A 15,079-nucleotide genomic window follows, 5' to 3' on the forward strand; every position below is an offset into this window, starting at 1 on the left:
ATTTTCCTGTCCTGCTAAGCATAACAACTACTTTTGAGTGTCAAGAAAAATGTATGGAGTAAAAAGTACATAATTGTCTTCAGGAATGTAGTGAAGTAAAAGTAGTCAAAATTATAAATAGTAAAGTACAGATACCCCCCAAAAAACACTTAAGTAGTGCTTTAAAGTATTTTTGCTTAAGTATGTTACACCATTGGTGAGTAACATGTATTCACATGTCAATTTCGCCACAAATACAGAGTTAAAAGTTCAACATGACATGGTTATGCATGAATGGTTATACATAGAATGGATATGCATAGCTGTGTGTAATTGGATAAAAATAATAAACATGTACGGTATAATAATAATAGGCTGTGCATGACAATCTTGCAGAGCGTTTACATCAGGGGTGTCAATCTCATTCCATGGAGGGCCTATGGTGTCTCCAGGTTTTTGATTTTGCCTTTTAATTAAGCCCAAGACAACCAGGTGTGGGGAGTTCCTTACCAATTCATCAATTAAGTAAAAGGAAGGCAGCGAAAACCGCACACTCGGCCTCCGGTGGAATGAGTTTGACACCTGTGCTTTACATTATTGACATTTCCGTACAATAATGAAATAATAATGAAATAAAACAACAATGAATCAAAAGGTATGTGGCGACTGCCACCTGTTGGTCGTGGTCAAAAAATTAAGTGCCTAAAGTCGGTGGCGCTCACCTTGCCAAAGTGTGCATTATCACCGCACATTACCTACTACTTAAGTGTACTTGGACACAATTCTCAGAGGGGGTATAGGAAAAGTATGAATATGCATCAATCGTTTCATCATGTTGCAACGAGAAAGAGGTCAACCACTGGTGTGAACAGCTATGCCCCCAGCCCCTACACCGACACGTTTAAATTACTTCTAGTTAGCCAACAAACACATGTAATTTTTCTGTCTTTCAATCAATGTCATAACAACTCAGTCTCTCCATCTGCTAACTGCCTTGGTTTCTCTTCACAACCCTGAAATGAAAGTCATCTTTCAGAACGTTCTCTTGGCCTTCCATTTGCCGCAGTGCACATGATGCGTCACACAAAAACATCACTGCGATGGTGTATCCATCCGCGCTAAAATGATCTACTAAATGTTTGCATATGCTCTTTTTTAAACGTTAGATTTGTGCTCTTTGAATAATGAATGAATATTTCATATGTCATCAAAATGTTAATAAATGACGCTCATTTTCTGTACAGTTTGTGTATTTATTATTTTCATTGGTTCTATTTTCTGTCAAAACATGTGTCCCTGGCTGAGGCTCATTCGCCATTTTGTGTCTCGAGAGTCGCTTTGTTGAGGACGAAGCAGCACTTCATGATTGCGAATTTGAAGGAATAATTATTTGAGTCCCGTAGCAGTACGTTGATTGTTAGCAGTTAGACGTATATATTACAAGGACAGTAACTCGCTTAGGAGCTAGCCAACTGTTGAATAGAGTGGCTTTCTTCTTGACTAGCTAGCATTGATTCTGGCTAGCATAGCTAGGCAAACAGCTTTAGTTAGCAACAGCTCAAGAAACGTCGACCAATCGACGCATATAATTAAACGTTTCTCTTAATTTGATATTATCAAACCACAACACTGACGACCACCGTGCAAGACTCGAAGACCGAGGAGATGGCGAGCTCCGTGGGAAACGTGGCTGACAGCACAGGTAGAGCTCTCGTTAGTTAACTAACGCTGTTAACATGACGAGTCTGCTAACATCTTGCAGAACCATTTTTTTTAAAACTTTATGCCAGCGTGTAACTAATCCAAATGTTGCGCCAACTTCATTTATGTAACTTAGCAAGGTGTGGCTATGTTGCGATTTGTTGTGTAAATACACAAAATGGATCATGTAGGTAGGTGAACCCGCCAGCCATGATTCCCGAAGGTTATTGTATTAGCTAGCTTGACCATAATCTCGCAAAACGTAATTTTGTTATCTTCCCCAACGTTTGATACAATCCAATTTAGCTAGGTAACGTAGATAATTGACACTGCATTGACTATATTTTGTCTGTAGACCGTTTAGTTTTCCCTTGACATTTTAGGCATCAATCTAATTTTAGCTAGACTAGCTAACGTTAGATGTTGATGGGGGTTGTTTTTGTCCGCCAACTAGCGTTCATTTGGAAACAATCACCTTACATTTCATCTAGCTATGTACGTTACTTTGGTCCATTTTAATTTAATCGCACAACATTGCGTTTTTCATAATATTTCGTGTCAGACAGTTCTAACTAGCCAATGTTGATACTTTTCATAATGAAGCTGATGCCTAGCTAACGTTAGTTAAAATCCTAATTCACTATTTTTCTAAAGCTCTTGACTGTTATATAGCTAACAGCAGCTAATCATTTAGCTAGTTAGCTACACTATATATACAAAAGTGTGGACTCCTTCAAATTAGAGGATTCGACTATTTCAGCCACACCCATTGACAAGTGTAAAATCGAGCGCACAGCCATGCAATCTCCGTAGACAAACATTGGCAGTAGAATGGCCTTACTGAAGAGCTCAGTGACTTTCAATGTGGCGCTGTCATAGGATGCCACCATTCCAACAAGTCAGTTTCAAATTTCTGTCCAACTAGAGCCAGTCAACTGTAAGTGTTATTGTGAAGTGGAAGTCTAGGACCAACAACGGCTCAGCCACGAAGTGGTAGGCCACACAAGCTCACAGAACGGGACCGCTGAAGCGTATAGAGTGGAAAAATTGTCTGTCGTCTGTTGCAACACTCACTACCGAGTACCAAACTGCCTCTGGAAGCAACATCAGCACAAGAACTGTTTGTCGGGAGCTTTATGAAATGGGTTTCCATGGCCGAGCAGCCTAAGATCACCATGCGCAATGCCAAGCATTGGCTGGAGAGGTGTAAAGCTCGCCGCCATTGGACTCTGGAGCAGTGGAAACATTTTCTCTGTAGTGATGAATCACGCTTCACCATCTTGCAATCTGACAGACGGGTCTAGGTTTGACGGATGCCAGTAGAACGCTACCAGCCCGAATGCATAGTGCCAACTGTAAAGTTTGGTGGAGGAGGAATAATGGTCTGGGGCAGTTTTTCATGGTTCGGGCTACGTTTCGGTGAAGGGAAATCTTAACGCTACAGCATACAATGACATTCTAGACGATTCTGTGCATTGTACTTTGTGGCAACAGTTTGGGGAAGGCCCTTTCCTGTTTCAACATGACACGGCCCCCGTGCACAAAGCAAGGTCCATACATAAATGGTTTGAGATCGGTGTTCAGGAACTTGACTGGCCACCACAGAACCCTGACCTCAACCCCATTGAACACCTTTGGGATGATTAGATCACCGACTGCGAGCCCAACATCAGTGCCCACCTCACTAATGCTTTTGTGGCTGAATGTGGCAGCAATGTTCCAACATCTAGTGGAGGCTGTGAAGGGGGGGGGGGACCAACTCCATATTAATCCTGGTTATTTTGGAATGAGATGTTTGACGAGCAGGTGTCTACGTACTTTTGGTCATGTAGTGTATCTTTCAAAGGAAGAATACCTGCTGCTATTTTCAAGGATGGTTGACTTCTTGGCTTATATAACAGTAGCTATCTGACCTATAGCCACACATTTGTCTCTAAAACGTGACTAATACCCTGTGATTGACAGTCCATTGCTACACAGCAATTTATATTAAACTATTGATTGATCTACTTCAACGGCGCAATTATTTAGCACCTAAGGGCATTTTATAAATGGTCTGATTTTGATTTCTCCAGTACTTTATCTTGTTTATTATTTTGTCTCTGTCCTCATGTTCTTCCATCTCTAACGTGTTGTTTCCCCCCTCCTCGGGTTGTTGGGTGTTGGTGATACAGAACCGACAAAACAACGTATGCTTTCCTTCCAAGGGTTGGCCGAGCTGGCGCACCGGGAGTACCAGTCGGGTGACTTTGAGGCTGCCGAGCGCCACTGTATGCAGCTGTGGAGGCAGGAGCCCGACAACACGGGCGTGCTGCTGTTGCTCTCCTCCATCCACTTCCAGTGTCGCAGGCTCGACAGGTGAGGTGGGCAGGTTGGCCTGGTCTGGAGAGAATACTGGGCCTGTGACTGGCTGTAGCTGCAGCACTCTGGCTGCTACAGGTCATGTTACTACTACACATCTGTGGTGTTGAGGAGTAAGGAATGGCTGGCTGTGCAGCTGGTCTGTCGGTAATCTTCCTGGATCTCTAAAATTACTCTTACAGGGGGTGGTGGCAGTTTTCGCTTCTCACAGGTGATCCAGCTGTTGGCTTGGATTTGACTGTTTTTCTCTGGTGTTTTGGCTTGTTGCTCTTACTATGTACAAAAAGCACAAGGAAGTGATTTTGAATGAAACTTATGTTTAACCCCCCCCAACACACACACACACACACAACCATTTAGTCGTCCCACTAGCTCACAACACACCAGCTAGTGTGACCAAAGTACCAGTACTGGACCACACACCACCACATCTCTCCAGTACTGTCTACCAGCCTCGTGACCACCACCTCCGTCCCTCCAGATCTGCCCACTTCAGCACCTTGGCCATCAAGCAGAATTCTATGCTGGCTGAGGCCTACTCCAACCTGGGCAACGTTTACAAGGAGCGCGGCCAGTTGCAGGAGGCTATAGAGCACTACCGCCATGCGCTGCGGCTGAAACCAGACTTCATCGATGGGTACATCAACCTGGCAGCAGCCCTGGTGGCAGCGGGGGACATGGAGGGAGCCGTCCAGGCCTATGTATCAGCCCTACAGTACAACCCTGTGAGTAGACCTTGGACCCAGTTCGTGTACCTCATAAGGTAGCAGCCCAGCACAAAACCCAATGTTTTGGTGTTCTGCCAGACCTTGACTCTGAACATGTCTTGCACCCTCAAACTACCCCAATCTGACATCAAATGTTATTGGTCACATACACATATTTAGCAGATGTTAATGTGGGTGTAGATCTCAAATGATAGATCTGAAATAACATGTTAGTCAGTCTAGTAGAGCGTTTCTGGTTTGGAGCTCTAATCTGTTTCCTGTCCCTCAGGATCTGTACTGTGTCCGCAGCGACCTGGGGAACTTGCTCAAAGCCCTGGGGCGTTTGGAAGAGGCTAAGGTATGTTCCAGGGGCTTGACACCTGCACAGCTTTTTGCTTATCTTTCTTTTGTTTGAAAATTTACTTTGTACTTTGATTTCTTTGTAGATGTTTTGTTTGTCAGTTCTATTCCTCGCCCCCTTTGAGCCAGTGCTCTTTGCCCTCACTCTACTCATTCACTTGAGTGTGATTTTTCTGTACCTGATGCCATCTCAGGCAGACCCCCCTGGGTGGGCCCTATCCTACCACTCCAGTACACCCTGGGCCTGGGCGGGCCCTACCCCAGCACACCCTGGGCAGGCCCCACCCCAGTACACCCTGGGCGGGCCCTATCCCACCACCCCAGTACACCCTGGGCGGGCCCTATCCCACCACCCCAGTACACCCTGGCTCTGGGCGGGCCCTATCCCACCACCCCAGTACACCCTGGGCGGGCCCTATCCCACCACCCCAGTACACCCTGGGCGGGCCCTACCCCAGTACACCCTGGGCGGGCCCTACCCCAGTACACCCTGGGCGGGCCCTACCCCAGTACACCCTGGGCGGGCCCTACCCCAGTACACCCTGGGCGGGCCCTACCCCAGTACACCCTGGGCGGGCCCTACCCCAGTACACCCTGGGCGGGCCCTACCCCAGTACACCCTGGGCGGGCCCTACCCCAGTACACCCTGGGCGGGCCCTACCCCAGTACACCCTGGCTCTGGGCGGGCCCTACCCCACCACCCCAGTACACCCTGGTCCGGGCCCCTACCCCAGTACACCCTGGTCCGGGCCCTACCCCAGTACACCCTGGCTCTGGGCGGGCCCTACCCCAGTACACCCTGGCTCTGGGCGGGCCCTACCCCAGTACACCCTGGCTCTGGGCGGGCCCTACCCCAGTACACCCTGGCTCTGGGCGGGCCCTACCCCACAACCCCAGTACACCCTGGGCAGGCCCTACCCCAGTACACCCTGGCTCTGGGCGGGCCCTACCCCACCACACCCTGGGCGGGCCCTACCCCAGTACACCCTGGGCGGGCCCTACCCCACAACCCCAGTACACCCTGGGCAGGCCCTACCCCAGTACACCCTGGCTCTGGGCGGGCCCTACCCCACCACCCCAGTACACCCTGGTCCGGGCCCTACCCCAGTACACCCTGGTCCGGGCCCTACCCCAGTACACCCTGGTCCGGGCCCTACCCCAGTACACCCTGGTCCGGGCCCTACCCCAGTACACCCTGGTCCGGGCCCTACCCCAGTACACCCTGGTCCGGGCCCTACCCCAGTACACCCTGGTCCGGGCCCTACCCCAGTACACCCTGGTCCGGGCCCTACCCCAGTACACCCTGGTCCGGGCCCTACCCCAGTACACCCTGGTGCGGGCCCTACCCCAGTACACCCTGGTGCGGGCCCTACCCCAGTACACCCTGGTGCGGGCCCTACCCCAGTACACCCTGGTGCGGGCCCTACCCCAGTACACCCTGGCTCTTATGAGGCTTCTTTTTTTTTTTATAAGGGGGGGGAAAATTCTCTAGATCCCCAACCCATTAAACCCTCCTTTTTTTCCCCCCTGTAAGTGACTTTTCAGACCGCTTTATACTTTATTCCTTTTGAGCCTAGCTCGAATAGAGGCTTCTCCATTCTCTCTCCACTCCCAACACCCACACACAACTCCCCTGCTTCCTCTCACAATGCTCTGACCTCTCAACCTCAGGTCATTTCCCCTCCCCTCACAGGAAGAAAGGCTGGGCTTTTCAAATTGCTAGCAATAATGAGGGTTCTGATATGGATTTTTTTTCCCTTCCCATTAAAAACTCCTGAAATGATTAAAAACAAAGGTGGTTTTGGAAGGATAATGCTGGCTCGGTCTTGGAAGTATAAATGAACTGATGAAGCTAGTTCTCTGCAATGCAAAAGATAAGATGGCCTCTAACCAAACCACATTACTCCAATTATTTAGCAACAAATGGACAACTCCACCACTCAACCCAGTTTTCCCACTACTCCCTACCCATGCAGATTTGCTAGTCTTGTATTTTATGGAGTGCCCTCTGACCCTGTTATTCCCTCTTTACCTCCTCTAAGCCATGCAAACATTGGCTCTTTTTTAGTGATATCTCTCTTCATCTCCCTGATACGATATCTATACCTTCCCTGGGTTGGGTGAAAGCTGGAGCTGTGGAGTTGACATCTTGCTAGGTGACCTGGTGCCAGGCCATCTTATTTGGTGCCAGAAGGGGGAGGAGCTCCAGGGAGCTGCCAGGCCAGCCCCCCCTGCGCTGTTGCTCCTCCCCCCCGCGCGCTCGCTAGGTCCGGTGGAGTGTGGCGCTAAGAGCTGCCTTCCTGACACCCCAGCTACACCCCAATCAGAGGCTCCACACACCCCCCCCCATCTGATCAGAAACAGCCAATGCTGTCACTAGTGCCAACTGGACCCTACTGGTCATCTTATCTGACTGTCCCTGCTGTCTTAAAGAGTGGGTGAATAGAATAGTCAGGACTGTACCACGTTTTTATACCCTATCACACACACACCCCTCCTTACAAGAGCCCGTAGTACGGTCCGATGCTGCGTCAGGCAGACAGCTCACAATCTGCACTCCGCCGCCCGCGTTCAGTTGGCTGGGTTAGAGAGAAACCCTCTTTATTTCAGAGCTACCTATGGAGGCTTCTAGATGTCCAAACATTACACAACCAAGGCTTTTCTCACTCCCCATTGGCCAGGATTCAAGCACAACAGGACAAAGAAAAAGCCAAGCATTAAATAAAAAAAAGAACCTTGTTGAAGGAAAGCGTATGCTATGACATATTATTCCCAAAGAAATGTCATCAGTTCATTTGATGAAGATCAAGCTAGTTATCCTCCCTCTTTTCTCCTAGCTTGGCCATACTATTAATATTAGTGATTGATAACACACATTTTATTGAAGCCTTTCTCCCCTCGTGCCACCCCCCCCACCCCCCGAAACATCACCTTTTTTTTATTTTCTTGGAAAATAAACATGAATGTAAACAGAGCAGGTTGTCTTCATTTTGTTGTGCTGTTTATTTTTTGGGATGTTTTATTTAATTTCCATATGAGAGGAAAAAATAATGTATTGTTTGCCAACTTTTACTAACGCTCTTGTTTTATTTTGTCTCTTGGGTTTTTTTCCACAACTGATGATGTTATTTAGAAGGTTGTTTCAGGTGGGTGATGACATTACTCCTGCTACCGTACCCTAGGTGCCCTGGCTGAAACACGGATCACTAGGGCAGCATCAGTCCTCAACCACCAGCTGCTGAGGCTGCCGCCCGCCCCTCTGACAAAGTCCAAACAATGTGGTAACGGGTTTGTAAACTGCCAGCAAAAGAAAAAACCACGCACTACTACTACTACTACGTCATGCCTCTGTCTTGTGGCTTCCTCTGAAGAGCAGAGAAACAAAACAAGAAAAGAACAGTAAAACAAACAAAATGAGAAGTACAGTAAGCATTCCTTTAAATACCTTAAATTACCATGACAACAACGGCCAAAACCTATATCAGTAAATTCAAAAAATATACCAAACATGGAAGCAATTAGCGGGAAAATATTAAGTAAAGAAAAAGTAAGAACCATCTAACTCTTATTTGTTGGTTGCATTTTTTTCCTGTTGATTTGAGTTTTTTTCCTTCTTGGTTTTGTAGTTGCAGCGCTCTGCCGGTGATGCAGACTGCGCTGTGAGTGTGCAGTAACGCAGGGGCTGCGCAGCGAACAAACCTTCCACGGCCAAAAAGGCCTCAGGCTCAAGCGATGCTTCCTTCCCCCCCCTCCCCCCCGGCCTGCTGGGTACAGACCCTCCTCCCGACGCCCTCAATCAGCCTGGCACCCAGCGTACCTCCAACAGGACACAATTTGTCTCTCTAAAACAACTCCTCTATTTCCCCATTGCCCTGCGGAACAGTCCCTGGGCTCTGGTGGTAGATCAACTCTTCTATCCTCCTCTTAGGGCGTCAGACACTTGGCCATCTTGATGCCCCTAAACTTCAAATTCCACTTCTCTGTATTCCCCCTCTTATCTAACCAGCCGCTTGGCTGCGGTCTCAATGACCTCTAACCCCAACCCTCTCCCCTGCCGCACGTTGGTTCTGAAAGGCATTGTGGGTACAGAGTGTGGCAGTCTGGGTAAGCAGGGCGTCTCCCGGGAATCTGGGTCTGCAGCCGGACTGCAACGCGGCCGGGGTCAGCGAGCGCAGCGGCGGCAAACAACGACCATGTGTTGCTAAGCAGCAGCAGGGTCGGTGGCGTGCGGGGTGACTTTGGTTGTAGTTAGACACACACCTAGGACACGCCCGCCCACGTAGATTTTTGTGCGCACGCATTACAGGGACCTCCACCTGCACGCAGCACCCGCCATTCAAGGTTGTGAGATACCGCTAGTTAATATAGTCAGCTATCAAATAGACTGCAACTAACGAAGTTACTGGTTGTTTTATACATTTGAATATCATTTAGGTATTTTCCTTCACTCATATCAGCAGCTTAACGGCTGTACATTTACATAACCAAACAGAAGAAAAGTCTCGTAGTTCCTCGTGTTGTGAGAGAGGCTGATAACTGCAGAATGTCGGTCTGCGTGTGGGTGCTGGTTGGATCTGCGCAGCGTAGGAATAAGCAAGGCAGCTTAGCGCCGCAGATTTCAGCGCAGGCGAGCCCATGCTGCACACTCACTTTTTGCTTTAGTTGAGAACAGTCACTAATTCTGTTTCCTCTGCCTTTTTATTTTTTTGGGTTTTCTTCTCTCCTACCACTACTCTTCTACTCTTCCTCCCACTACTCTTCCTCCTCCCACTACTACTCTTCCTCTCCTCTGGTTTTGATTGTTAATCCATTGAAGGCGTGTTACCTGAAGGCTATTGAGACTCAGCCTAACTTTGCGGTGGCTTGGAGCAACCTAGGTTGTGTGTTCAACGCCCAGGGAGAGATATGGTTGGCCATACACCACTTTGAGAAGGTAAGACTTTTCTACACAGCCGATTATGTAAAAACAAAGGACAGACCAGGAGAGTCTGGTGTCACTGACTAATGATTCATGTCTGGGCAGAAACATTTTATAATTCACATACAATTAATGTCTGAGAACATTTTACATTTTAGTCATTTAGCAGACGCTCTTATCCAGAGCGACTTACAGTAGTGAACACATTTCATGCATTTCCCCCCCCCCTCCCCCGTACTGGTCCCCCGTGGGAATTGAACCCACAACCCTGGCGTTGCAAACACCATGCTCTACCAACTGAGCCACACAGGACCATTTTAAGTAGAGTACTGTGGACTGTTCTCAGGTGAACAAAAGAGAGGGCAGTGGTGGATATAGTCAATTAGAAAATCAATTTTGTTTAATTCAAGTTGCAACAGGAGCGGAGAGAATGTCTAACTTGGCCTTCGCAGGGAAGGTCCTTATCATAATTATACAGCACCAGAAAGCCAAGACCTTGTCGACTGCTAGCCACAGAATCAGTGTTCCACAGAATACAACAACAATCAGTCTCCTTGAAACTGCAGTCTGGCGTCAGTCCCTTTCAACAGATATGAGTAACGTCCAGCATTACATCTTGTGACCAACCTGTGTCATAAATGAGTGTCACAAATAGAACACTTAAAATCATGTGGATTACATAATGGGAAAACGTGTGTATATATATATGCTAAGCATTGTGTTAATCACTCTAAACTGAATAGGAACTTTATTCATCTTAAATATTTCCCATTACAACTGGTGTTTGGAGGAAATGTTTAACACACTTCTAATACAGTATGTCCTGTCTGTTTTGATGTATGTATTTATGGGTGTTTGTCAGGCTGTGACTCTGGATCCCAACTTCCTGGATGCCTACATCAACTTGGGCAACGTTCTGAAAGAGGCTCGCATCTTTGACAGGTCAGAGACTTTTCCCATGGTATAACTAGTTAGACCTGTGGGGGGGGGGGCAGCCCAAATCGAGTTGAATAGCCATGAGGGGGTATCTTGCCCAAGAGCCATGTTTCAGAAAAGCAGAGACTATTTCAGTTTTGGGAGTCCCGTTGGTATCAAGTGACTAGTAGAACGTTGGCATTTCCTCTTGGGTAACCTGAATTTGTTCGGAATAACATCAAGAGCCCAGGGCAGATAAACTGGAATTGTGGTAACTGCCAATCTGATGTTCAAAGTTGTCCGTTTGTAAGAAATGATAGCGAATACATTTAGAGAAAATAAAGTAGTAAATCATCTCAAAGTTGGCAAAACAGAGGCCATCCAGTACAGCGCCATCTTAACAAAGACACATTTTACTGCAGCTCAGTAGCACTAGTGCCACTCTTTACTCTCCTCTGCAGAGCAGTGGTGGGCTACCTCTGAGTCCTCAGCCTTTAGTAGTATTTGCCTTAATTGTTACCAGTAGTTTACCGACCCTTCTCTCTTCTTCCTACCATTCAGAGCGGTGGCTGGCTACCTGCGTGCCCTCAGCCTGAGCCCCAACCATGCCGTCGTCCACGGCAACCTGGCGTGCGTCTACTACGAGCAGGGTCTTATCGACCTGGCCATTGACACGTACCGCCGCGCCATCGAGCTGCAGCCCCACTTCCCTGACGCCTACTGTAACCTGGCCAACGCCCTCAAGGAGAAGGGCAATGTAAGGAAGAACACGGTGTGTGTGTGTGTGTGTGTCCACACAGTGAGCGACTGCTCCGTTATTCTGCATCCCTACTCCCAGTTTGAGAGGCATGGCTTTCCCAGCAGGCCGCAGCAGTGCCTTGTGCATGCCATGTCTTCCTTGACCCAGTTTAGGAGATGATGGGGGGGGGGGGGTCAGAGATCAGACTGGGCGTGGTTAGATGGATATGCATGACACACTGGTCTTCATGATTGTTGTGAGGCCATCCCTTTCACCACTACTCTTGACAGATTATTTTGGGATGCTTAAATGTCCTCTGTTCAGCTACAAATAGATGTAGATTGATATGGGTTCCAGCTGTCTGTTTGCCATTGCTGTTGTCTATGTTCTGCCTCTGTTGGCCCTGTCTAGGCCTTGGTGTCTGTCTGTTGGGGTTTCCCCTTTTCTGTTGGCCCTTTCTAGGCCTTGGTGTCTGTCTGTTGGGGTTTCCCTTTTCTGTTGGCCCTTTCTAGGCCTTGGTGTCTGTCTGTTGGGGTTTCCCTTTTCTGTTGGCCCTTTCTAGGCCTTGGTGTCTGTCTGTTGGGCTTTCCCTTTTCTGTTGGCCCTGTCTAGGCCTTGGTGTCTGTATGAAAATGTGACTGTTTGTGTGTGGGGTGTCTCTGGTTTAACCATGTGTGGTTTGAACCCCGTCTCTCCCAGGTATCCGAGGCTGAGGAGTGTTACAACACGGCTCTGCGGCTGTGTCCCACCCACGCAGACTCTCTCAACAACCTGGCCAACATCAAGAGGGAGCAGGGCAACATCGAGGACGCCGTCCAGCTCTACAGGAAAGCCCTGGAGGTGAGATGGTTAACTATATGGCAGAATGCTCATAGAAAGCATTGACAGTAGCATTAAAAAGTATTTTACCTGGCATGATGGGTTAAAGGAAGGCTGTTTATAAGCCCTTGTTTTTTTTCCCCCACAATCTTAATCACGTCAGCTCAGTGTTCTCTTTTTAAGGAAGTGTCATTTCATGAATCTGGTGGTGACTGAACCTTTTGGGGGGGGTTTATTTCCAGAGTTTGCAGCGGCCCACTAACCTGGCTAGTGTTCTGTTGTAGTATGTATTTTAACCTATAGGTGTCCACTCACTCTGCCCAGAGTTTGTGAAAACGTGCTTTGGTGATCATTTTGCCTCCTTATGTTATAACATACATTTTACCAAGACAAATATGATTTATTCATGTTCTCAATCGTTCAGTGGTGGTCTTTCTCTAACATACCATTTAACATGATATGTAAAGAGTTGGATTTCGTAACGTAATACATCCGATAATATGCACCGAGCTCTGACAGAGTGGTGCCGGTTTCTCGCCTCAACTTTTGAGGATTTTCCATTTGGCTCGTCGTCCAAGTTGTTTCCGCAGGTTGCAAAAAGACACGAGTGGCGTTAAATGCAAAAAGCTACATTTAGCGTGACACGAGCGGAGTTAAAGTAAAAAGCTTGGCATATGCTCAGAGCACCGTTGACATTTCACATCATATGCTTGTTTTTTTTTTTTTTTTGACATCTTACTAAAATAAGAAAATATTACATGTCTCAATCGATATCATCTTGCCTCTATTGATTTCATGTCCTGCAGATTGGAGAAGGTGACGAGTTCAGCGGTGAGCTGTTAGGTAGCCTTAATTCTACACATAATACAGCCTATCTGACGCGACGCAATTTTCCAGATTTGTATTTTATTACTACTTTTTCTCTGGTCTCCATTGAGTTAGTCGTCCTGATTCTGGCCACCCTACAAGGGTGAACACTCCAATAACTTTTGAATGGATTATGGTAGAGACCTGATGTTTGGAACAATGGTTTTAATATGTTAATATTGTAGATAGAGGATTATCTTACCCAGTGGTCAAATTATGCACTTTTTGATTGGACACCCTATAACCTGTGTGTGTGGTGTTTGCAGCAGCCCACTCTAACCTGGCCAGTGTTCTGTTGTAATATGTATTTTAACGTGTGGTTGTGTTGTCTTCAGGTGTTTCCAGAGTTTGCTGCGGCCCACTCTAACCTGGCCAGTGTTCTGCAGCAGCAAGGGAAACTCCAGGAGGCCCTCATGCACTACAAGGAGGCCATCAGGTCCGTAGACAGACACCTCTCTCCGTCTCGCCCTCTCATCTCAATCAGTTGTGGTTTGACAATCGACAGAGACACAACTTTTAGGATGGTGTTTCAAGGTTCTAAATCTAGTTGATTTGTGTCCTACTGAATTGTTTCTGTAGAATCAGCCCTACGTTTGCTGATGCCTACTCCAACATGGGCAACACTCTGAAAGAGATGCAGGATGTCCAGGGAGCTCTACAGTGTTACACCAGAGCCATCCAGATCAACCCTGCCTTCGCTGATGCTCACTCTAACCTGGCCTCCATACACAAGGTGACTTTCATCTGCCATCTCTGTTCTAACCCCCAATTCTAAATCAACTCCTATCAAACCTACAGAAGTGCAGTGAAGTCTTGTAGGATTGGCATCACTCCTCTTCTGTCACTGATATTCCACAGGGCAAAATTGGTCTGCAATTAGTTTTTTAATGAATGGAAATATTAAAACACGTATTTATAAAGGAAGTTGTCCTATGATTCCATTATTGTAACGATATGTTATTGTCTCCCCCCCAGGACTCTGGTAACATCCCAGAAGCCATTGCTTCATACCGTACAGCCCTGAAACTGAAGCCTGACTTCCCTGATGCCTACTGCAACCTAGCACACTGCTTGCAGGTACACACACACACACACTAGTCTCCTATGTCAAGTTACTGCAGATACACTTGAGGCCAAATCCTGATTTGGGACTTAACTGTAACTTAAGTGTAAGTCATGTATTGATGTGAGCCATTGCGAGAGTAAAACCAAGGAAGGCTCGAGTTACTGCTCTTTGATTTACATTTCTCTGATTTTCCGCTTCAGACTGCCTCACAAAACTTGTCACACAAACACACACCTCACCACTTCCACACCAGTCCTCTCCTCTCCCCAGATTGTGTGTGACTGGACAGACTATGATGAGCGTATGAAGAAGCTGGTGAGCATCGTGGCTGACCAGTTGGATAAGAACCGGCTGCCCTCGGTGCACCCCCACCACAGCATGCTGTACCCCCTCTCGCACGGCTTCCGCAAGGCCATCGCTGAGAGGCACGGCAACCTCTGTCTGGACAAGGTACAGGCCCTCATCAAAGCAAGTACAGTATTGACCTTTTATTCAGGTGAAAGTTGGGCTGGGATGTTTGCATGGTGAAGGGTAAACGGTAAGGTGGGACGTCTTGGAAGTTACCCGTCTGGCTCATTTTAAGGAAACTTATTAGGCCCGTAGTCTTCTATTTTGTTGAAAATAAACAGTAAAAGCAACCTTACATG

The 15,079-nt window shown here is 47.4% G+C and overlaps 1 protein-coding gene across 7 annotated transcripts in view; it reads left to right on the top strand.

Moving 5' to 3' along the window:
* The first annotated feature begins 1,280 nt into the window (after window positions 1-1,280).
* LOC100380730 (UDP-N-acetylglucosamine--peptide N-acetylglucosaminyltransferase 110 kDa subunit) overlaps window positions 1,281-15,079 on the top strand; it is a 33,431-nt gene continuing 19,632 nt past the window's right edge. Inside the window, exons 1-12 of one of the 7 annotated variants that reach the window (XM_014213159.3) lie at window positions 1,281-1,681; window positions 3,855-4,038; window positions 4,523-4,766; window positions 5,038-5,106; window positions 9,925-10,041; window positions 10,889-10,968; window positions 11,503-11,713; window positions 12,380-12,520; window positions 13,702-13,802; window positions 13,946-14,099; window positions 14,342-14,443; window positions 14,703-14,900. In XM_014213159.3, coding sequence (XP_014068634.1) covers window positions 1,645-1,681; window positions 3,855-4,038; window positions 4,523-4,766; window positions 5,038-5,106; window positions 9,925-10,041; window positions 10,889-10,968; window positions 11,503-11,713; window positions 12,380-12,520; window positions 13,702-13,802; window positions 13,946-14,099; window positions 14,342-14,443; window positions 14,703-14,900 — 1,638 coding nt within the window. In that variant the 5' untranslated portion in view covers window positions 1,281-1,644. Of the gene's footprint in view, window positions 1,682-3,854; window positions 4,039-4,522; window positions 4,767-5,037; window positions 5,107-8,156; window positions 8,534-9,924; window positions 10,042-10,888; window positions 10,969-11,502; window positions 11,714-12,379; window positions 12,521-13,701; window positions 13,803-13,945; window positions 14,100-14,341; window positions 14,444-14,702; window positions 14,901-15,079 lie in introns of those variants that run through there. The other 6 variants (XM_014213161.3, XM_014213160.3, XM_014213163.3 and 3 more) reach the window with 6 other exon arrangements.

This window comes from Salmo salar, chromosome 09, assembly GCF_965601325.2.
Source record: "Salmo salar chromosome 09, fSalSal1, whole genome shotgun sequence".
NCBI classification, from domain to species: domain Eukaryota; kingdom Metazoa; phylum Chordata; class Actinopteri; order Salmoniformes; family Salmonidae; genus Salmo; species Salmo salar.